At 40.4% G+C, this 24,663-nt stretch overlaps 1 protein-coding gene across 6 annotated transcripts in view; it reads left to right on the forward strand.

Moving 5' to 3' along the window:
- gria1a (glutamate receptor, ionotropic, AMPA 1a) overlaps positions 1 to 24,663 on the forward strand; it is a 63,987-nt gene that overhangs the window by 14,607 nt on the left and 24,717 nt on the right. For all 6 annotated transcript variants that reach the window (XR_006844890.1, XR_006844889.1, XR_006844891.1 and 3 more), the window contains exons 3-11: positions 3,686 to 3,925; positions 7,679 to 7,863; positions 11,401 to 11,454; positions 13,760 to 13,918; positions 14,333 to 14,500; positions 15,494 to 15,598; positions 16,155 to 16,265; positions 21,297 to 21,503; positions 22,048 to 22,493. Coding sequence is in view for 3 of the 6 variants with exons in the window: in XM_046406207.1 (XP_046262163.1) it covers positions 3,686 to 3,925; positions 7,679 to 7,863; positions 11,401 to 11,454; positions 13,760 to 13,918; positions 14,333 to 14,500; positions 15,494 to 15,598; positions 16,155 to 16,265; positions 21,297 to 21,503; positions 22,048 to 22,493 (1,675 nt within the window). In the remaining 3 variants the exon portion in view is untranslated. The remainder of the gene's footprint in view (positions 1 to 3,685; positions 3,926 to 7,678; positions 7,864 to 11,400; positions 11,455 to 13,759; positions 13,919 to 14,332; positions 14,501 to 15,493; positions 15,599 to 16,154; positions 16,266 to 21,296; positions 21,504 to 22,047; positions 22,494 to 24,663) is intronic.

Below are 24,663 nucleotides of genomic sequence, written 5' to 3' on the forward strand. Positions count from 1 at the left end.
AATTTTTTCCCATCAAATGTGCTCACTTTGATATCAGATATCCAATGCATCCTGGAGCTGTTATGTTATTTTTTACAGCTTTATTATTAATGTAGCCATCAAATCAAACTCAGACTTTTATTTTTTAGATTGAACCAGTGATGTCCCAGTAGCATTTTAAGATTTTTCACTGAGCTATAAACATTCAGGCGTAGTATGAAGGCTGCAGCTACCAACCGCTAGCACCCCTCCCGTCATCCACAACTTCAGATGCAGGAACAACTGTCACAAACACGCCCTCTTTGTGCAGCCGGCACAGACACATCTGTCATTTGATATTTGGCTCATGCTAAGCAGAGGAACAGCTGCAGGGCACAGGAAACAGAGAACAGGGAAGACAGTAGCAGCATGAGTTGTTTCTGACAGCTCCTCCTGTTGTGCAAGTATCAGTCCCTTTAGAATTTGTGTTTTCCTCTCTTTTCCTGCGGCTCAAAACTCTTTAGCCACACCAAATGCAAATCAACTAGTTGTTCATTCATAGGAAAAGTTTCGAAAGCTAAGGAGAAAGTTCCAGTGAGGTTTCCAGTCTTCTTGCATCATTTGTCTGCATACGTTTGAGAATTTTGTTGACTTTGAGATTATTGTTTGTTTTGACTGCAAATAAGAATGTGGTGCAGTGGAAATGAGTTGCAAATCGTCCATTATTTTAGAAATTATCAAAGGATTTTGCAAAGCCAAGTCAGTTTTGCAAATTCACTAATTCCTTGAGGGGAAACCTAATTATGACAAAATGTCCAAACACTCACAATTCCCACTTCATCTTCCAAAATCCTTTAGCAGCTCTGAGCTATACTATAATCCCTGCCAGAGAAACAGACTGTTGCCCGGGCAACCTCAGTCCTGCCACTATGGCAGCTGTAACTGTGGCGAGGAGACATGGCGTGCCAGGGTGGACAGGTGTTGCTGGGGTCTTCAAGATCACTTTGGGTCTCTCAACCCCACCTCAAATGTCGTTACACATGTGGAGCAGCGCTAACAAGCTCGTCACACACACAAACTCACTCAGTATGCCGCTCTTCCAGACTGCTGTCTGAACAAGACCTGAGACTGCTGAGTTACACTAATGTTTGAGGCTATGCTCATGTCGAATTAGACAAGCACATGGTTCTCTTTGCCAATTCTGAGCAGGAGGTCCATGCCACATGGCTTCGTGTTTTTTTCTTACATACTGTAGATACAAGAAATGACTCATATGCAGTGAAACATTGTAACCTGCCATAGGGCAGAGCAATGGCACACTGCACAAAAAGTCAAACAAGCCCTCATTACCTTTTATCCCAGGCAGAACATGAAGACCACCTCTGAAATTGGTCCTAGAAAATTGTAAGGGGACATATAATGTGTGCTGGAGGAAAGCAATAGCTGAGAGAGTGTCAATTTAATAGCAAGAACGTGTGCAGACCGTGAAGGAAAGATAGTTCTGTCACTGAGTCAGTGTGTTGAGGCTCAAAATGTCTATTTCAGGGCTTGCTTTAAGTAGGATGAGTCACCAGGCTTTTGGAGCACTAGAGACTGCATATGTGTGTGTGCATTCATGTGTGTGCACGTGTATTTTTATGTGACACCACTGAACTTCTCTCTCTCTCTCTCTCTCTCTTTCTCTCTTTCTCTCTGTTGCTATCGCTCTCTTTTCCCCCCTTTGTCTCCATGACACACACACACACACACACACATACACACACACACGCACGCACAAACAAACACACACGTGCCTGCCCGGAGGGTGCAGGTCTGTGACAGGTTAGGCGTTTTGGGTGCAGGCCATCCTCTCTCCGTCTCTCCCTGAGCTCCTAGCAGCAAGCTGGCCCTCGCGCGGGGACAGGCAGCGACTTCAATCTGTTTGGTAAATACTGAGATAAGTAAGGCCCACCCATCGCCACAGCAAAAAATAACCCAGGCCAGACCTGTGAGTGCAAAGATAGCATGCTATGCTGAAAAGCACAGACAGGATATACCTTCCAAAGAGAAGACCAATGACATAAATGAGCTATTTTAAAATATTAGAGGGTGTGAAATAAGCCAGATTGACGGACAGACAAAGGGAAAATGGAGAGACTGGGGGAGAAAAGCACATGAGAGATTGAAGTCGACTCCCATTGCCAGTAAAATGTCAATGGAACCTTTGAGATGCATTGATTAACCTCTTTACTCCTAATCTGCCTTCACCTCCTCCACCTTTCATTGATAGCAAACACACTGGTGGTACACAGATGGACAAACTGGCCATTTTAGTGTAAACATGCCACAGAGTAGCTGAGTGGACCAAAGCTATTAGAGCTATTTTCAAAAAACACTGCATAAACACTGCAGGATCGCTCAGTTTTTAATTGTGAAAGGGTTAACAAAGTGAAAGTGTGACTAAAGATGTGTCTATTTTTTGCTCTCTCTTCTCAGATTTTTCCTTTTTTTCTTCTTCTTTTTTTTTTTTTTTAACGATCGGGGATAGCATTGCTTTACACATTTGCATATTAAGGTGATAGATGGAAACAATAGAAATGAAACCATGATAAAAACTTTCACACTCTATACAATTCAATTTAACTCTGTTCAGTTCAGTTTAATTCAATATGGAGCTGTAGCTAGTGATTTTTTCCATTATTGAGTCATTGATTAGTTGTTTGGTCTATATAGCATCAAAAATCATGAAAGTGGACATTATAATTTCACAGAGCCGAAATCTGCAGATAGCTTTATCTGTTTGACCAGAAGTCTAATCCACAGAAATATTAAATTTACTACAATGTAAGACAGGGAATAGCAGCAAATCTTCACATTGGAGAGCATGGAATCGACCCTCTTATAGATTATATGATTAAAGATCCCCTCCACATATGTATTAAGGCATTCATAAAAATAGTGTGTCAGACATCATTTTTGCAAAAAAAAAAGGATAATTACCTCATTAAAATCTTTACAATGGCATCTATTCCTTTTCGTTCATTAGAAATTCCAAAATATATGATACATTAGAAAGTTTAACGACTGGACACAAGGTGTCTCCTACTTCAGTGTATGTGTACAAAGGGGTTCAAGTTTCCACACACTTGTGTATCTGATTGTTGGATCTGGACTGGCTTCCACACTGTTTATGATATAGTAAATCATGCTGTAGGCCTGCCTCTTAAAATCATGTTTTCAGTGAGCCCAGAGAAACTAATGTCTTTAAGCAACGGATGTGAAAACAGCGTCAAACTCTGTACAAGAAGAAACATTTTTTTAAGTAGAAATCATTTTAGTTTTAATTCAACAAATCTTTTTCTCTCCTACATGAGGACATCATTTAAAATACAAATATAACATGCCTACTCAGAATGTAGGTGTCATGGTGCAATTAGATACGCGACAGAACAAACAATCCACATTTAACTGTATTGTGCTCAATGTGTAAAATGGTTAAATCTGCCGAATGAAGCCTACATGTTCCAGCGTTGAAAATCCAGTAATTCTTATTATGTTCTGTAGTTTCTTTCCAAAAGTTGGTGTGCACCAAAGTAGTAAGTACATACCTGATGTGAGGAGGTTTTATTTGTTTCATTTTAGCTCACTATAACCACGCAGGTCTTTATTTACTTTTAGTTACTCCTCCAGCTATTCCAGAGACTGACTTTCCCTTTTCCCTGTTTTGTTTATCTTTTCTCTCTGCCAGTTTGCTCCCAGTTCTCCAAGGGTGTGTATGCCATCATTGGCCTATATGACAGGAAGACAGTCAACATGCTCATGTCCTTCTGCGGGGCGCTGCATGTCTGCTTTGTCACCCCATCTTTCCCCATCGAGACGGCCAACCAATTTGTCATCCAGCTGAGGCCTGAGCTCCAGGACGCTCTGGTTGGAGTGATCGACCACTACGGATGGACCAAATTTGTCTACATGTACAGTTCTGACTCAGGTAGGAAACCCTTTACTTAATTACACATGACACATAATAATGTAGTGGGCACCTTCACATCGATAAAGATAGATTTCAAATTTTGATGCATCATAATAAAAAGATGCGACTGTGAACTGGGCTAAGACACTTGGAGTTTACATGCAGGTTATTCTTGTAAATATTTCACTACAGACAGACAGATATCTTAAAGGAATTACTGTCTTCATTCACCTTTTCAAACCTTCACCATAGGATTCCTTTTTAAAAGCAGCTTCACAATACTACAGCCACACAATGACAGTCTGAGGCAGAACCAGTCTTTAAACCAACCATTATCCTTCTTCATATTGCCATGGCTACAGCAGTGGGGTCAATTGTAGCCATTGTGCAGCGATGAGCAACCATCAGAGCATTTATTTTAGACCACTGTCTTTGAGCAGACAGAGAACACAGAAAAGAAACACCGACCTGCACCAGCTAGCAGATAAATCACACAATAGAAAAAAAATTAAGCTTTTCATTGAGCAGTCACTCAGCAGTGACCCATGTTGCATCTGCTCTTTTGTCAGTAGCATGCCAAAAGAAACACACACACACACACAGAAAGTGCTGTGTCTTTCAATTTAAACATCTTAATAGCACTCCTGCAGAGGCAGGTAGAAGTAAAGCAGCACACCTGTCAGCCTCCTGCCTCCTCTCCTCTCCAGCCAGTTAGCTACACCCTCTCCATAATGCCATGCTATCTTTACTGTTGTGGGTTTTGCAGCATGATTATAAAGGGTCTAGTGTGTGTGTGGATGCATATTCCTGTAGTTGTGGGGACAAAAATATGTTTACACAGTCACATTGTGAGGACCTGCCTCATTGATGTAAGTCTATAAGTCTATGTAATGCATGCACATGCATCCCAAAACATGCACCTTTATGTGCACATTTTTTGCACGTGGCGGCTTATTGCAACTTTAATCTGCTCATGTTTTTGACTTGTACGAGAGACGTAAACAGGCTTAAGTCAGCTTTAAAAGACAAATGCCATCATGTCACTCAAAGCTGAAGTGATGGGAGATTTCACAGTGGTCTCCAGTCCTATTGATGCATGATAGCTGCAGCACCACAAGTCTCTCAGAATTCTTTTTATCTTCTGGCATCCATTCATTACCCACTCACAAACTGTGTGAGTGTGTGTGTGTGTGTGTGTGTGTGTGTGTGTGTGTGTGCATGCGTGCGTGCATGTGTGTATACAGGGTAACCCTTGTGTGATTGAGGGTTGGGATGGAGCCACTGGAATCCATATCAGTAGTCCTTGGTTGCCTGGATACTATTCTGACACCCTTTCTACAGGGTTATTTTAAGCCTTTAAGAAAAATCACATTTTAAAAATATTTCAGTTTTCAGTATCTTGTTCTTATCTTATTATCTTTTAAAGAATTTCCAGATAATTTTGCTGATGAAAAGGCCAGCAGTTCTTTAATTCCTTGTGTATATATATTTTTTGTTAGATATGTATTTATATTTCATATTTTTTCATTATTTCATTATTAACATCTGTCTCGCTGTCTTACTGTGCATCATCCACTCTTCTTTTTTTATTTTCAAAAGAATTGGAAAACAAATTTGATAGCCCATTAAACCCATCATAAACAAAATTCAGGTAATGGTTTCCCCAAAGTGTCATTTTCTCTACTCTTAGTCGCCTGGTGCCCAGGTCTCCATTTATTGCCTTTAGCCAGAAGGGCGCTTATGACAACCAGATTCCATTATGATGTTACTTTCTTCAAGGATGGCTTTTTTTTGAGGACCATTTTCACCTTGGCCAGTCCCACGAGCCTCCCTGTCACACTTTCTGTGATTTATAGGGGTGCATCAGCTACATAGTTACATTTAAAAAGAGGAGGCAAGAGGAAATTCTGTGTAACATAGTGAGGCAAAAAAGGGACAAAAGATGGAAAGGAAAGAAGAAAGACTGAACATATGAAAATGTATGGTATGTAATAGGTTAGCCACACTGATCACACAGAGGGAAACTTGACTCCAGGTCTCCTTGTAATATATTGCAGCACACACCACCCTCAGCACTACGTGCTAATGAGATTCAAGCACTAATTTTAGGCCTTGTTGACTGCTCCTCAGCTTTATGTGCCAATGTGGGAACATAATCTACATGACACAGAACCATATTAAATAAATAAATGCATAATGACATTTGGAAAGAAGTAAGATAATAGCAGTAGAAGTTAAATAATAAAAGAAGGGAACAGCTCCAATGGGACAAACTGCTGGGTCCTATTACAGTGCATGGTGCTGTCTATGGTGCTGAAACCTTCACTGACAGCAGGACTTCAGAGACCGTTTTCCATTCTCTTTGGATCCTTATTCAAATCCATGATTAACTGTCTCCTGTCTTCCCATGCCCATCATCAGTTTCCCAGCTACTATTGAATGTGTCAGCACCAAGGACTACAATTATTCACTCATGAGCAACAGAATGGAAAGAGACACCATGAAAAGGTTCCATACATTCCCATGTACCTTTCTGGTAATACTTAACCAACTTTATCATGTCGCTGGTGTCCAATTTATTTACATGTGCTGTATTGTGGTCACATGTGGAGGTGAAACAGCATCCATCTTTTTATTTCTTAATGACCTTGTGTCAAATTCACGCAGCATGACTTGCCTGGAGAGCAGCTGGTGTGCATTGTAATATTGCCAGGCAGTCATCTTTCAGAGGCTGTCACTACATTTCCCATTTTTCTTTTGACAGGATCTGTGTTGTTGCTGTGGTAGATAAACTATTTTTACATTTGCTCAGTTTACATAAAATGCCTGCATGAACATATTACAAACAAGCGTGGAGGATATGCAAAACACATCAGGTATAGGCCTGCAGTGGCTTAAATGGTGTTTGCCAGCTTAGTGGAAGAAAAACAAGTACAGCCACATCATGTATTAGTTTTCATGTCTAAATTTTGTAATTGCTTTAATTCATTTGGGTAATGGCTGCCAGTCTGCTGCGAGTGAAATTACTTTATTTACTCTGTGGAACAATTGTGGCTGCCAGCTCGAAAGAAATCTGATTGGTCTACTGCCAGCAGCAAAGGAGTACAACAGTGACTCAGACTGTAAATCAGATCTCAAGATCAATGTGTTCTCTAATCGCCTTTTATTTCCTGTCTTAGCATGAGCTTTTAACTCATTGGCTGCTCTGTCTTCTTTCTCTGTTACTCTGAAGTGTCTCAGCAGCATCGGTGACTGTAAATGAGCAACAGCACTTATAATTGGTGCTTTGAGGACAAAGCTGCCGATGATGCATGGGCTGGTGATTTGTTAGTGCGAAAATGGTGATTATTTAGCCCAGCACTGTATGATCTGGAAAAGCACACCTGTATGTGTCAGTGTGCTTAATGGACTGTCCCGCTCATCGTACTTCATCACTGACGCTACAGGGGAGGTTCTGATGGATAGGATTATCAGGAGCAGTTTGGTTTGCTTGCAAGGCTTCTGTTTTGTTCTCAAGTTGTTTTAATTTATCTTTCAGCTCATACTGTAACTGCACACGGCATCAGATTAACCTGTGCATAATTTATGCTGCCTAATGAAAAAGATACTTAATGATCGGCTTAGTGGACTTAGCCAGTCATTCTTCACTTCATTCATCTTAGACTTTTTTGTAGAACTTCATAAATACCCGTACAGTTATCTCCCAGAGTTTCTCTTTTCTTGCTTTCCCCAAAACCCAAGAGTTTTAACATCTTTCACTTTTCTGTTTAGGCCTGTCAGTGCTGCAGAAGGTTCTGGACACAGCAGCGGAGAGGAACTGGCTGGTGACCTCAGTCAATGTGGAGACCATGACAGAGGCCTCCTTCTTGAAAGTGTTTCAGGATTTGGACAAGAGGAAGGAGGGCCAGATTATCATCGACTGTGAGACTGAGAGGCTCACTGGCATCCTTAAAAAGGTAAGGAGTTTTCTCTGTTTTGCAACAAAGATTATGTAATTATGTTGCAATATCTAATACAATTCCATGATAAAGACTGCAACCTCAAAATGTTCTAAAACCATAATGAATGATTTTTACATGATCAATAAACTTACCTTTTGGAATCATTCATTTTTCTATTTAAACCTACATACTTCAGAACAAATTTGTACATGTTTTAATCAGATGAAGAAAGGAGTGCGGCAGGAAGAGACAGGAGGTGATATAAATGGAGAGAGGAGGTTGGTTGGTGGTCCACTGTGGTGTTTATTCTCCTGGAGCATCAAGGACAGGAGACATAAATAACACAACATTGGCATTTGGAGTCGGCACTTCTTCTGTGATAGGATCATCACTTACTCACCTCTGTGCTGTTGAAAGAAAAAGGAGCTTGGCATCACAATCGCCTGTTTGCTAAACTCCGAAGAAAACTACGAAGATTGTTGAAGTCAATAATCATAGCCAGACATGGCAGGTGAAGCTTTGATCTAAGCTGCAATCATTAGCAAATCTGTCCAACTAGCTTACTATTTAGTAGCATTCAGTAGTAACCGATGATTCTTTCCAAATAAAGGTGAGCTCTCTGGACAAAAAAATGATATAACAAGCCAATAAACTGAAATCAAGATCCACAGTCAATTTTGAAATGCCCTGTAGAATATTGTCAGACTTGAAATAGCCTAAAAACTTTACCATTAAACACAACGTGGCATTAGAGATAGTTCATTAGCAAGCTTCTCATCCACCACTAACTACTACTGATGTTGCATTGGAAGAGCCATGTGAAGTAATTCATTCAGTCAGCGTAGCCATTTAATTGGCTGCATCACTGTATTGGTATCTTCAGTCCCACTAGTCAATGATGAGGTTATGTGAAGTTTCAAAGTAAGAGGACATTAAACACAATCTCTGCAATTACCCTGGCAAGTAGATTGTGGACCAATTCCAAGGAACATTTTATTAGTTACCTCAATTAATTAGCTAGGTTCCAGGTTACATTTTAAAAAAAAAAAAGTCCTAGTCAATAACAACATTAAAACAAGTTCACTCCATTTAGGTGCTTTTGCTTTTTTTTGCAGTGTGCACAAATGTGGCAGGAACAGAAATCCTGACTTTCCAACAGTAACCAAGGGGAGGCGGTGATTTAATGACATCCACACATGGAACTAGTTAAGCATACAGAGTCAGATGTGTCACCACAAATGTCCATATGTTTGTTCCATTTGTGTTATTTTGCTCATTTATGTCACTTGTGTGATTTATTAGCGCACACACACACACACACACACATACACACAGTCCCTATCTGTATGTGTAGGCCACGGCTGCTCTGTGTGAATGTTATTGATGGCCTGGTGTCTCCAGTTAAGGTTATTGCATCAGTTCTCACCAGTTTACCACAGCTGAGCTTGAGAAGTTCTCTATTCAGACAGCCCCCATCAATCACCCACATCTGGTCCCTGCCTCCACACTGTGCACCCACACAACGGCAAACAAACACACTCACACACACTTTATTTGCCCTTTAAACTCTCTCCTGTGTTCATCTCATTCATCTGATACAGTACACAGATTCTCTTATCGTCGCTGTCCGACGAGAAAAAAATCCTATCTCAGTGACAGTTGACAGTTTACATTGTACGGCATGTCCGCGTTCCTCCCTAGCAACTGATGTGTTGGGTATTTATGTGACCATCAGTCAAACTGTCGTGTGCACATCAATATCAGATTACTATTTGTCCACGATTTATCTTGATTTCAATATAAAATGCGAACCAAAAGCTTTTGTTAGCGTAATGTGTTAAGTGGAGATGCAGAATAGCCTGCAATCAAGTTTGGTGGGACAAAAAATGAGACTGGAGAATTGTAAATAACCACACGTCATAGTAAATAAAATGCTCCTGGAAAAAACGGATTTTGGACATACGTTTTTTTCACGGGGCAGCGACGTTGTGATAATGTCACTGACAGCATCCTGAAGGTGACTTCTTTTATAAGAGTGAGACACAAAGAGTGACCTGTTCTCTTGGGGCTGAACTCTGACTGACTCTTCAAATTTGCATTTATAATTGAAAAGATAAACACATCCAAAACATTTCCATTTGACGGTTCCACCATGGCAGTAATTTGTGTTTTCCTCTCAGCGCTGGTGCGCGTCTCTTTTCCCTTCCTGCAGTTTTTCCTTTCCTGGGGCTCAGCCGCAGGGCTTGCCTTGTGCTGGGGTCACCATTAATAACAAATGCCACCTTCTGTCATGACCTACAGCATCATTAGACACACATACACACAACACACATACAAATGAACACTGCAGAGCGTCAGAAATGTGTGAGGTCAAGCATAGTGCCTGAACAGACAGTGGAATGAGCTTCTTATCCCCTTTGCTAAGTCTATTCAGGCGATTCATGGCTTTGAATAAGTGATCCCCACTCTGCCTTCTTTTATGTGACTGCCCAGTATGCTGTGGTGACACATACACACTTACATATTGTTGTTCAGTACAGCAGACTCTTTATTTAGACATAGGTGAGCTAGACAATTTTCCTTGAGTGCTACCAGTGTGATGTGCGATTTTTTATTCGTACCCCACATGTATGTTCAAATGTCAGTCAGAGTGGTGTCCAACATGCCCGTTTCATTTATAAATAAACCAGTTCTGGCATTACACTACACCTCTCACTGTGACATTCAGACTGCCCTGACACTCCGTGTTTGGCTGCCCTGTGACGCCTGGGTTAGAGAATGACTGCAGTGCAGTTAGATAGAGAGATTGAGCGTAGGCGAGGGAGCGGGCCTTGTGGCACAGTTCAGCGTTGACAGACTTCATTATTTGATGTTATTGTTAGACCACGCTGGAGTTCCAGGGGACTACAATATAGTTATTCAAATATTAGATCAAAGATCAAATTGAAGCCTCAGGGGAAGAATATTGAAAATAGAGGAAAGAGGAGGAGAAGGAAAGTGAATAAAGTATGATATACATTATTACATTAACAAATTGATGACAGTTTGATTTATTACTGATTTATGACTCATAAAAGTGATATGAAGGAGATGTGAAGTGGAATATGTTACGTGCAATTCATTTGACTTTATTTCCTGTTTTCAATTACTTCTTTATTCAGATCAGGTTGTTTTAGGGTGTAAATTGCCCGGTCGCACATCATGATTAAATATTTAATTGAAGTCATCAATTGAGTAATTGTCGTAACATTTAAAAGTAATATTCATCAGTGTGGATGGAAGAGAGGAGATGAGAGATATTATATATCTGTATTATATCTGTAGATTTTTTCAGCCAGATATTAAATTGTATTAGAGTGTTCAGTCTCTTTTCTCTGTTTTCTCGTAAACCTTCTTTTTGGTACTGTGGTTTATACCAGGTATGCTACTGGGACACTGTCAAAACCCCTCGTTTTCTCATTTGTACACACACACACTGGCCCACACCCAAAAGACTGATGGGGTATCACATGCATTTTATTGTCTGTCTTGTCTTTCTCTGACCTCTTCCAGATTGTTGAACAAGGAAAGAATGCAAAGAGCTACCACTACATCCTGGCTAACCTGGTAAGCAATCATCATTACATCACTGTATTTTCATCTGATTTGGATTTCTTTGAAAATTTTCCAAATACTTATCCACATAGTTTCATACCTTGCTGAATTTACGTTATTATTAAAAGTGTTTTACAGCAGGATTCCAAACTATCAGTACTTTATTGCTATTTTAATAGACTTGCATGTGCAGAATAATTTAGTCTAAAAGTACCTGATTTTATGTCTTTTATATTCTCTCATTCCATTTTCCTGTTCAGCTCCATCATATATTCATTCACTGCACTGTCTAATCTGAAGACATGACAGTTCCACCGGAGTAGAATAACTGTAAAGCACGAGCAGGAAACCTGTGACAGTTAGAATCAGAAATCTATTCAGACTCACAGTGACAGACAAAGGTCAGGCCAGGAAGCTCATATGGAATAGCTCTTGTTGTCTGCTGCCATTTTCTTGGTGCAAATGGTATGTAGACCCCTCAGCCATATTCACGCTTTCTAAATGCAAGCAAATGAAGAGAAAATTGACATCAGCTGAGGCTGTAGTAATAACAGCATTAATATGCAGCTGCTGGTTTAAACAATTTCTCACTGCTAGACTCTTAGATTGGCTCAATCTCTCGTCTGGCCCGTTTGCCAGATTTAATTTTAAATGATAAGGCTCGGGCGTTAATAAAAGCTGATACGCCAAGTGTCGACACTCATTTATAATGGGTCCATTAAAGGTTTCACCAAAAAAAACTTTTTCAGAAATGTTTCGAATTTACTCACTCGTTTGTACTGTGTGCATGCCGCTGTCTGTGTGAATCTGAAAAAGATTCGATACAGAAAAGTAAAAGAGTTTGACGTAATACTTAAATGTTAAAATATCTTAAAATATCTGTCAGAAATACCCCCGTCTATGTCCAGCACTTGCAACAGCTCGTTTCTATAGTAACGTCTTCAGCTCACTGCACTGCATTAGCTCATACATGGAGCAGAAAAAAAGACATAACTCTGTCTGTTCAGCTGGGGAATATGGACACCTGGCAACACGCAAAGCTACATTAGGGTGACCGTGGGAAGGAGGAGAGTGCTGGGGAACTGAATACCACCTCTCTTCGTTCCTTGCATTCGTCTCCTGTAGCTTGAGTTCGCCTTCATTTTGTACCTGTCACCATGTGGACCCTCCCCAAAACTGGAGGAGCACAAAATAGTTTGAATGCTAGTTAACAGCTAGTCACTTCTACACAATATGGTGACTGGAGAAAGCAAACCAGTGAGAGTTTCAGGCAGACATGTGGCCAAGAGAGGGCCGAGGCTTCAAATGATATGAAGCAGACACCAGAGCAGAGAAGAAAGAGAAAGGATGGAAAGGTGTGTGCTGTCAGAATGATGCCCGACGAGCAGGACACCATCTAGAGAGGCAGCTTTTCTTCTCATCAGTCAAAAGTTTGCTCTTAAATCTCAGAGAAATCACAGACAAATGTGTTCTTCTCGTCTCCTGCTCTGTCTCTACACCCACCCATTCCCACTTGTCTGCCTCCTCTTCTCCCCACGCCGACAAGCTGTCTGCTGAGAGACTGAATGTGCCTCTCCTTCTCTCGGCCTTTCTCCCTCTCTGGAAAAGAGCCGTCCCCACATAACAGTCAGGGGAAAAAAATACAAGTAGGAGATACAATTACAGTAAATCGCTTCTTTCTCCATTCCACTCTGCCTGTGGCAAACCTCGAATTGTTCACAGTAGCCTATAAGGTTTTGATCCTGCTATTGTTAACAGTAGCCTATGAGAACTCCGTCTGTTAGAGATTAGCTACGGCCAGCTTCCACCATGAGATGAGTTTTTTTTTTTTCTTACCTACCATTCCTCCCTCTCAGGAAAGACAGAGATGAAGTCTGCTCAATGGGACAACTTCTCTAAATGTAAAGAATCATTTGTTTTTTGGGGGTGGGTCTTGTAAAATACTGGATATTTTGACCTTTTCCAGTCTCTGAAAACCATTCAAATTAAATAAGAAGTAATCACTCTATAGACTTTTCCAAGTAGGCACTGATTTGTTTTAAGGGATCAGGGACCTAAAAAGGTTTGGAACCACTGATCTTGTCACCCATGCACTGAATAGCTGCACTAGACAACTAGACTCACATGAGTTTTCATGCCAACAGGGTCTTTACGTAGTCGTAGTGGATAGTGAGCACTGACCAGTCTGGTTCAGTGCTCACTATACATTCCTCTCAGCACTCACGTAACTAGAAGTCCTAATTTTATTTACATTTGAATCTCCTTTCCTACCTGTATGTCTCAGTTCACCACTTTACCTGTCCTCTCCCTGTCTCAGGGTTTTCTGGACATTGACCTGACAGACCTGAGAAAAGGTGGGGCGAACATCACTGGCTTCCAGCTCGTCAATAACTCGGAGCCCAGCGTCAGCCGTGTTGTCCAGCAGTGGATGGAGTTTGACAACAAAGACTCCAAAATGCCCAAAAGTGGACTCAAAGTACTACTTCTTGCTCTTCTTGATGTGTCTTCCTTTTCTTCCATTGTTTTCCTTCTTCTTTAAGCATTAATACAAAAAGTTGTTAAGGATGGCAGGATATGCTAAGAGTTCCTCTGTCATGTTATTTCCCATGTCATTTAGTTTGTTTGGGACTGTCAGCAGTATATTGGATAAAGTTATGAAAGAATTTTTATTAAATTTGGTGGACAGATAACCCTTGACTCTATCTGAGATCGGTAGTTAAGGTCTAGGATCTCTGCTATTTAATGATAATTCGTTTTTAGGCATAACGACTGTCTAACCAGCTGAGATAGAGGATTGGTTTCAAATTCATACATTTGTGTGTTTTTCAAAGATATTTGAAAGATATTTGTTATTTTCTTCTATTTTCTTTTGTCTGCTGTCTTTTTACAGTACACAGGGGCACTAACATATGACGGGGTGAAAGTCATGTCCACAGCTTTCCAGAATTTAAGGAGACAGAGGATAGACATCTCTCGCAGGGGCAATGCTGGAGAGTGTCTTGCTAACCCACCAGCTCCGTGGGGACAAGGCATAGACATCCAGAGAGCCTTGCAGCAGGTCTGCACTCTGCATACACAGGAACATGCTAATGTGTGCACATGCATGTACATCTGTAGAGCCGCACAATCGCACACACGCGCACACACACACACACACACACACAGTTGTGTAAATTCTTGAGTGGCACATTGGCTAACAGCTCCTGAGTCGGGGCTGGCTGAACAGATTAGGTCTCATTCTGTCGTGTAAAGTTCACATTAAGTCGTAGGAGAGCTCTCCAGTATCAAATGTGACATTGTGGCTGGTAAACAAAACCTGCAGGCAATAACACTCTGCTGTGAGGATCATAGAATATGACATCAGCAATTGAGTTTAGAAATGTAATATTTGGCAATGGAAATAGAAATGTTGGACTGACTGTGAGACTTCTTGATTTCAAGGAGACAGAGAAACACTCATGCATGTAAAAACAGACATATCGAGAAACACACTTTTTTAAACATTTAAAATAGCATTTCAAAAAATGTGATACAGAAATACAGTCAATTAAAAATGCAATTAAAAGTCAAAGATGCATGGCAGTATAACTAGTGCACTAAACTGTATTTGTCAGGCTATATGTATAAAGGCATGTGAGCGAGTGTGTGTGTGTGTGCAGCCTGAGGCTCTGTCTGCAGAGTGGCTGTGCAGAGGCCTGCTCAGAGTCAATCTAGCCATCTGCCTGCGGATAGACTGGAGATTGAAGCCGTGTTCGCTCAATTAACTCCATCACACAGCCAAGACAAACACACCGCAATGTACACATACACGGACATCACATGTCATTCACTTCCGTAGGGACCCAAGCAGTGTGGACATTCACAAATGACATCTATACAAACACATGCAAAGCATACTGAACATTCATCGCATGTAAGCGTAAAGTGCAAATGTCTGCTGCCAGAGTAGACATGATGAAAATTGGACTGCATGAATAATAGAATTCACGACGGCCACTATTTGCCCATCTGTCTGTAAGTGACTTATTCGATATATGTGACTCTATTGCAGGTCCGTATAGATGGCCTAACTGGTCACATCCAGTTCAATGAGAAAGGCCGCAGAACCAACTACACTGTTAGCATCATGGAACTTGCCCCTTCTGGACCCAAGAAGGTAAGCCCATAGAATGATGAACAAGTCCACGATTTATTCTTGCTCAAGAATTGTTCTTGCTCTAGACAGTCCTTAAAAATGTCCCCACATACAGTACAGCACTGATTCAGGTAAAATATTATTCATCTTGACCAGTTATAGTGATTCCAAATGGGCCCTTTTTTAGAAAATGCCTAGACCCTCAGAAAAACATGTATAATGTTCATTTTGTGATTGAATTTGAACTTCAATGAGGTAAAGCTAAGCACAATGGTCCCACTGTGTTTTCCAGTTGATAAATTCCTAGGTATAGGTCATCTGCTGACATGTGTTTGCAAAAAATATATATTTAAGCTAGAATAAAACCTTCAGTGGGTTCAATGCCAGTAGCACTTCTGACTGGGAAAAAAGTTTTTCCCATTCCCATTTAACGTTAATGTTAATTTTACAGAATTTACAGGAATGATATGGAAGTCACAAAATGAAAGTGAATAATTTTCACATTTACTTCATCAATTTAAATTTGGATGATAGCAGTAAAAACAGGCTTGTTTGTGACACGTTCTCTTCATCTTAGGTTGGCTACTGGAATGAAGATGAGAAGTATGTGACTACCGCCAGCTTCATGAGAGGCAGCAACGACACTTACGGCCTGCAGAACAGAACTTACATAGTGACCACTATCTTGGTAAGTCAGTGTATAAAATAGAGAAGTTGAGGGATCTGTGGGAGAATGGGCTGGTGAGATGGGAGAGATGGAGGTAGGCAGTGTGACATTTTTCGTTTTCTTTTATAATAGAGTTCCTGGAAATTCAGGCCCCTTAAAGAATTCAGCAGACAACTGTGATTATATCTCCATCCCTTCCTTCCCTCCCCAACTCCATGCTCTCTGACGAGTGCCTGCCCAGAATCAGAAATGCTGTTTTTGGCAGAATTTTGTCTTGGGAACACTGGCTTATGAACTTGCAGCGTTCCGCTGAAAATGCTGGGAAGATGGCACAAACAAAAGAAAAATTGTCTGGTGTCCAGGAATGAACATATCTCATTATATTAATAGTTATACAGTATAAAATAGCACTGGAGAACATTAATCTCTGAGGATGTGAAATGTCAATGTGTCTTTCCTTTCTCTGTCCTCCCATGTTCTTTATTTGGCTCAGATGTCAGGGTGTTCAATACATCCAGGATGATGTAAGTGCCCTGACCTATATAACAAACATGGAGCAGCCGGGCTCTGTGAAGGTTTGAGAACAGGGCAGCAAGAATTTGGTCTGTCTAGCTAACACTGCATTTAGCCTGTCAAGACATGGTTTGGTAATACCTGGCTGCAAAGGGTAATATATATCAGGTCTTGTTCAAAACATCAGAGAATATGGAAACATCTGTATATGCCAGCATTTGTTCTATTTGTATTCCTGGAATATAAGAAGGAATCTATTTTATCAATGCCTATCACTTGTTCAGTTTGTAGCAGACATAGCTTTCCAATATATGGATGAGCTGTGGGGACAAAAAAACCCCCAAAAAGCAAGCTGATTTTAGCAATTCTGCACCAGCCTTTTGGGTCTAGCAGGGCAATGTGTGTGCAGCCGATTGCCAGTGGGAGGGTCAATGGGGTAAAGGGTTTCAACTACTGGTATGTACTTCCCTTAAGACAGATTCACTGCTCATAAAGATAAAGGCTTTCTGCAGGTGATGGAGCTAAGAGACATTGTAAGAATAATAAAAAAAAAAGCATTGGTGCAGTCCAATGTGTGCAAGGGTTTCAGTCGGGGCCAACACAACAACAGTATATACTGACACTACCAATGTCAATCAGGTAACGCTGCATTCATGACATATCATTCCGACCATAAGTACAAGCAACCGAGTATGAAAAACTGTTCATGTCAGCGTCTTAGTTGTAATTAAGGTATGGGGGCTGTCTGATGCCAACTGTATTTCCCACTTGGAAGAAAGAATCACTTAGGTTTCGACAAATTGGTGCTGAGAAGGCTGCAATCGTGAGTGGTTCTGTCTAAATAACCTCCAGCAATAAAGCTAACACAAACAATTCAGCTAATTACAACAGAGCTGTGTTGCTTACACAGTCTGTTTATACCGGTTTTAACTGGATAACAAAGGGCTACAAAAATGTCACCTCATAAAACTTGCTAATTTAGTCTACTTTTACATTTATCTGGCTGGTGTACAGGCCTAGAAATGTGAGTGAGCCAGTTTGAATAATGTGTTAATACTCCCAAATTATACCAACTTTTTCTCAGCCTAATCTCAGTCCTGATGCAGAAAAAAACACTTTTTGGACAGAAATTACGATTTGGTTAAGATAGTATATCCACATAATGAGTAAGCTTCAACAATTAAACTCTACTCTGCAGTAAAAACTAGATGGCAAGCAAGCAGAGAAGTTGAAACCGTTAACTAAAATGAATGGCCAAACAATAGACAACTAACAGTTCAAAGAGTTAGGTAAATACAGTGGATAACTGGTTGAAATAGCTCAAGATAATGGATAAATGGTAGCTCTTCACTCTTCGAGTGGTAGTAGTACATTTGCAAGCTAACCTTAACATTTGATTGCCGTTAATTAACACTTAATATTTAATTGAATGAATAATAAATAACATTTCAAAACAAAATTAATAATGAGTAACATCGAGTTTAAAATGATTCAAAGTAAATTGAACAGTCAACACATCAGGAAAATAACAGGTGGTGTTGATGACAGGATGTTTATCAGCACAAAAAGAGACAGAAAAGGTTGGAAGCTTTGGGTATACTATGTAAAACTTAACTTGTAGTCTATTGGCATCTAATTAAAAAAATGTGTGAAAATCCTCATTTAAACCCGAAGGTTGCAGTCTCCCAAGAGTGTGGACCTAAAATAACTCTCTCTGACATAATCTCCTATCAGTGTCCCCTTTTCTAGGAAGATAAATTGGTTCTCTGTCTTGGAACCTAAGAAGAGATAAGGTGTGAACAGTTATTGGGCTGTGGGCTAGCAGTAGAGTTTTCATTCCTTGTAACTTCTGTACTTGCTGATTCCTTGCTTGAAGGAATGTGTTGTTTTGCCAACTTGAAGGTATCACTTTTGTGCTTTCATACAATCCCTGCTGCCCTGTGCATACATAGTGCGTGTATGCACTATGAGTTGTAATATGCTCTGTATGTACTAAGAGTTGCTCTTATGACTGCAATGGGTTGCTCCTAGTGATGAAATTTGAAGAAATGTCTTAGAATAATGACACCAGACTTTCCCCTTGAAGGTAAAACTGTATCCTGGTAAAGATAAAAGTTATTTACAAGCGTCTTTGCTCTTAAAGAAGAGTCTTGAAGTGTTTTTTGCTTGGCAATATCAAACAGATCAAGCACTAAAATGGCCAATATGGTAAATAAATGTGTAAGCAAGTAAATATAACAACGATCAGCATGTGACTAGACATAAAAGTAGGTCTTTCAAATATTTTGTAGGCTTCTTTCATAACATGGCTCATAATTTATTCACTACAGATATTGAAAATGTATTAAGATAGTTTTCATAATTGCACCATGCCTCAGAGTAATTCTGTGATTAGGCCCATTGATCTCACTGTCCATATTATGCATATTATGGCCAATATCATTAAGTGAATTTATATTTTTTCATGTATATCACAGCTTTTAACAGAATGTGTTATACCTAGCAACTGGATAAACCTCACCTTCTCTGTCACAGTTGTTCTGAGACGTTTCCTTGCTAGAAACTTTTAGACTAAGTTAGGAGTTCTCTTAAAGTATTCTCAGAATGTTAATATGAATACAGCCTCAGGCCTTGTTTAAAAGTAGCTCTGAAGAAGTGAAACAGCTTAATGTTTCATGGAGCACTCGAGCTCTGTGTCTTCAGGATTGTGTGTGTAAACCAGGCCATGACCAGAATTTTAGAATTTAGAAGTTGGTGAGTTGGTTACCCTTGTGGAACATGTACTGCAAATTTCAGCCATGTATTGCAGCATCTAGATGCTGTGCTTGTTAAATCAGTGTAAGTGATTTGGCTTTGTAATATTGTCTCTATTTATCGACTATGTCTTCATTATCTGCCAATAGACTGCTAATATAAATTTCACATCAGTGGGCTGATAATTTAATATATATTGTGCATCCCTAAAAATAAGTACAGTTATTTTAACAGGCTTAAATCAACAAATGGCATCATGCAAGAGCAAGTTACGTAATTTCCAAAATTCCCTCAGGGTCTATTTAGTTGTCCTCAGATAAAAAAAAAAAAATAGGTTGATTTTTACTATTTTAAATGTAATGAAACATTACTAATTTCCATGCACTTTATCATGTCATAAGCTTTGGTGTGTATTTGCATTTGCGCACATAGCGTGTGTTGGGAATGTGTTCTTGTTCTGACGTGTGTGTGTGTGTCTGGATTACATTTAACATGGCTGAGTGACAGCGGCTCTCAGTTGAGCTGTTCGAGGTCAATGAGACCGAGTCCTGGAGGACCTTCTGTATGCCATGTCATGTCTTCATGTGCATGTGTGCGCCGATGTTCAAATGTGAGTGTGTCTATTTGTGTGATGGCACGCGTTACTCACACAAGTGTGTATCTGTCCTTGTCCGTGAATGAAAGTGCACATGCCGCTGAAGCATTGCATGGCAGAGTTTTCTCACTGCTGTCTCCCTGGGGTGCCGTTTCTCTACCAGTGGGACAAGGGTTTCCATGTGTAACAATGATTATCTTCACCTCAACCATAAAGAGCAGGAGCACCCAGATAACTGTAACACTCAGAGGACCCCCTTCCCCCCTCCCCATCTCTAGACCCCGGTGAAATATGATGGCAGGATTTGTTCAGCTCAGCACACAATAAAAGCAAGCACACATAACAACTTGTGGGAATTGAGGTCCTCCAAGGGGTGGACAATTCAGACTGAGTTGAGTGGAATTTCATATGAAATACATTTTTCTCAAAGTAAAGAAAGACCCCAGGTGCCATGTCAACTGTAATTTCTCTGGATACCCAATCAGTGTGAGATGTACACATGTTGGTACGATTCAACAAGAAGAACGGCCTCACCCTGGAGCAGAGGTTGGCAGTGTCCGCTTCGGCTTCATGTATGGCTGAAACACACACACACCAACACCTCATCTAAGACCTGATCACTTCTTAGCTTTAACAGTATTATCAACACTCCTTTCATTGTGGCAGTGCTATGGTAATGATCATACTAAGGCACCTTTTGTGTTTGAATTATACACCACACCTTCAAGGAACAAAGACAAAATAATACCTTGTAAAATTATATAATTATCTTTTCTTCTGAACCTCTCATTTTTTCCAAAGGCTCAACTATGACATAGTGGTTAAAAATATGTGATGAATTGCATGGAAGCATAAAATGCATCCATAACCGTTCCCAAATTTTTAGATAGTAATGTCAAATTTAACTACATACTAAAGCTTTATTAGCAGCCATAATGATGTCTTTGACTTTATTAGCTTAACAAACTGTCCTGCTGTAATAGTTATGATATTCAGAGACTCAAGAGCCTGTGTCAAGAAATGATGCATATCTGTGTACATTTTGTTTTCACAGCAGTGAAATTATTTCAAAATCTGTTCAGTAATTTTCTGTATTCATCATTTTTGACACCAGGTATGACTGAAAGAAATAAAACTGATGATTGCAGGGAAAAATCTGTTTTTACTCATGGATGTCCTACATCCGACAGGAGTCTCCATATGTGATGCTGAAGAAAAACCATGAGCAGCTGGTGGGAAATGATAAGTACGAGGGCTACATTGTCGAATTGGCAGCAGAGATAGCCAAACATGTGGGCTACCAGTACAAACTGAAGATTGTTTCAGATGGGAAATACGGAGCCAGAGATCCTGACACCAAGATGTGGAACGGCATGGTGGGAGAACTGGTGTATGGGGTGAGTGAGCAAAGTTTTCTGGGGTTTTCCCAAAGAAGAGGCACATGGGGGGTGGTGGTGTTACATGCATCAAGCCAGGGACACTGCACTAATTTTCATTGTGACTGCTGCTTTTTGTCTGCAGACTAAAACGTATTGTATGCCATGAGAATCATTTCAACAATGCTACATTTACATAACAGGTTAAAAGTATACAGCCATACTAGGAGTTCTGTGAGGCCGCATTTATGCACAATGATGCTTTGAAGCTAAATTCTAATGTCAGCATGCTGACATACACACTTTGCAGCATAAAGTGTTAAAGCAGTGAACAAAGTGTGGCTGATGTGGTCTGACTGACTGACTGACCATCACCACCTGGCTTGCGAGGCTAAGAAATTCTACTCATAGCGGCTTTACTTGCTCTAGGTGTATTGACAAAGAACCCTGTTTTGCACAATACTGCACTTCTTCCAATAACAAATAAGACTATAAAAGATGGACAGAATACTGATGCTGTGTGCATCTGTTTACAAGCCTGGCTGCCTCTGTGTCCCTCCCACAGAAAGCGGATGTGGCCGTGGCTCCTCTGACCATCACCCTAGTCCGTGAAGAAGTGATTGACTTCTCCAAGCCCTTCATGTCCCTGGGCATCTCCATTATGATCAAGAAACCCACCAAGTCCAAACCTGGCGTGTTTTCATTCCTGGACCCGCTGGCTTACGAGATCTGGATGTGCATTGTGTTTGCCTACATTGGCGTCAGTGTTGTCTTGTTCCTTGTCAGTCGATTCAGCCCGTATGAGTGGCATGCCGAGGACTACGAGGAAGGAGGTGAGCCACAGTCTCCCACCCAAGCTTCAGCCACCAATGGGGTGCAGCAGGGCCAGACACCAGCGCAGCAGAACACCAACCAGCAGAGTCCTGAGCAGACCAATGAGTTTGGCATCTTCAACTCTCTTTGGTTCTCACTGGGGGCCTTCATGCAGCAGGGCTGTGATATTTCACCACGGTAAGAAACTGAGGTCTCCCATTTTGACACATTACAGTCGCAGCAGGGTTGTCACTATTTATTCAAACATTTGTACTTACATGAAAGAAAAAGTTAATATCCTAACTCTAATGTCCTGTTCGAATTCAAAATTTTGCGTGTATATACGCAACAGACTGTTTGGTTTGTGATCCAGCAGGGGGCGCTCTCAAAATGCACTCAGCGTGATCTATTGCATCCCCTGTCAGGAAACTAAGCATGGAATGTTGTTTGCTGAGCAAATGAGGACACTAGCAAGCAAACCTGTCCTGAGCTGACAATAACGATATGAAAGCATCTGAGAAGCAGAGTAAGCAGAGTAAGGGCAGAGTTAGGTAAAGATTGTTTGCAGTCTTTGTACAAAGCAGCTATCTTATTCTACAATGACAAAAAATCTGCAGAATCACCTGCTAGCTTGTTATCATTGACTGTATAAAATACAGCCAGCCGCTGGGTCCGAAAAGTGAAGCCAGCGCGAAAGTGCCTTAAATCTCCATTCTGTCTAATGGCCTGTAGGGGGCCTAACGAATTTATGATCTCGATTGCCAGAATCATACAATTTTTGTAAATTATGGTTCCATTTTAGAGTAAATTAGGTGATGAAGTATATGGGAACCATCATCATTTGTTGGGAGGTGGGGCATTCATTAAATGAATTGTATTTAAATTTATTCGTTTAAAATTTGTTCAAAGTTGTATTTTTGAAAAAAAGTGACAGGCCTAGTGCTTTGAGTATCAGCTTTGGTTGTTGGTACACAAAGAGACACAAGGCACCACCTACATACAGTATATTTCTGTCTGCAACATCAACGTTTGTTTGTTGCAGGTTTGTTCTTTGCCACTCTCTTGTCATACATAACAATGATAGAAGTTTGAAGAAGAGCAGCTGAGGGAGTTTGTGTTGTGGTCAAGTTGCAAAGTGTTATGTTTTCATTTTACCATCTCCATATACTTCCTATACTGGAATGAACATACGCTGAATGTCAAGAGCTATTAAAACTTATTGTTAGTAGCTTTCTCCAGTGTTTTCAAAATTGCAATTTATCTATCAATTGATCTATTGATCAATCAATCTGTGGGTAAAGGTAAATATTAGACCTTTTGTCGACTGTTATGGAGGATCCTGGTGTGAGTATGAGTGGTATGTGTTGGCTCCCCTCGAGTGCTCTCATGAGCTGTGGCATGAAACCATTCTCAAAAGGTCACCAATTAAAAATCTCATTAAGCGTCTGAAATTAGAGACACTGAGGTCGACTTTCTGAGCTTTCCAGAGGGACTAACAAGGGGAGATGAGAAGATAATGTCAATATTATCACTGTAAGCTCTGAACCAGCAGAGACAGGTTAGGTCATGGACAGGCATAGAGCTTCTTGTCTCTTAAACTCTTAAACTACACATACATTATGTATAAGTGCAGGATGGTGATGATGTACACTTCTATACTGTAGCGACCAGGATGAGAAGCTCATTCAGAATTGTTCATAAAGTTTAGATGAGAACCAGAAAAACTGCTAATGTCACCATCCCCTCCTAAACACAGATGTGCACTCAATAATATTTCAACATTTTGGCAAATGGGTGAGCTTAGATTAGCATAAGGACCGGAAACAGTTAGCCTGGATCTGTTCATAGCTTAAAAAACATCTAAAAGCATCTCTAAAGCTCACTAACAAACAATGGTATAGTTTCTTTGTTAAATGTTTATTTAAAAAAGTGTAAAAATAGCATGATGTGTTTTTTTCCATCTTTGTATGAAATAAATGAACCAACTAAAGATTATCTATACAAATTATGTCCTGGCTGTAACTCCATATTGGACAGACACATATTAGTGTGGTCTGTCAATGTCAAGCTCTCTCAAGCGCTCTCTTCAGATGTTGTGTTGCAATGCTCCCAGTTCTGAATGGGATTATTTGTTTCAAGGGGTGCTATAGAGAAATAGCAGCCATCTCTCCTTGATTGAGCTGCTAAAGGTTAAAGAAATTATAGCTATGTGCAACACTCCATTTTTATCCTGGCTTCCATCTTGTGACATTTACAAAATATATTTTCGCTTTGCCGTTACCTTACACAAATATCAAAAGGGAGAAAATCTCAATCAAGCCTGCATACTGCACATGGGTGCTCACCGGTACATAATGTAGGTACTGGA

This window comes from Scatophagus argus, chromosome 12, assembly GCF_020382885.2.
Source record: "Scatophagus argus isolate fScaArg1 chromosome 12, fScaArg1.pri, whole genome shotgun sequence".
NCBI lineage: Eukaryota > Metazoa > Chordata > Actinopteri > Scatophagidae > Scatophagus > Scatophagus argus.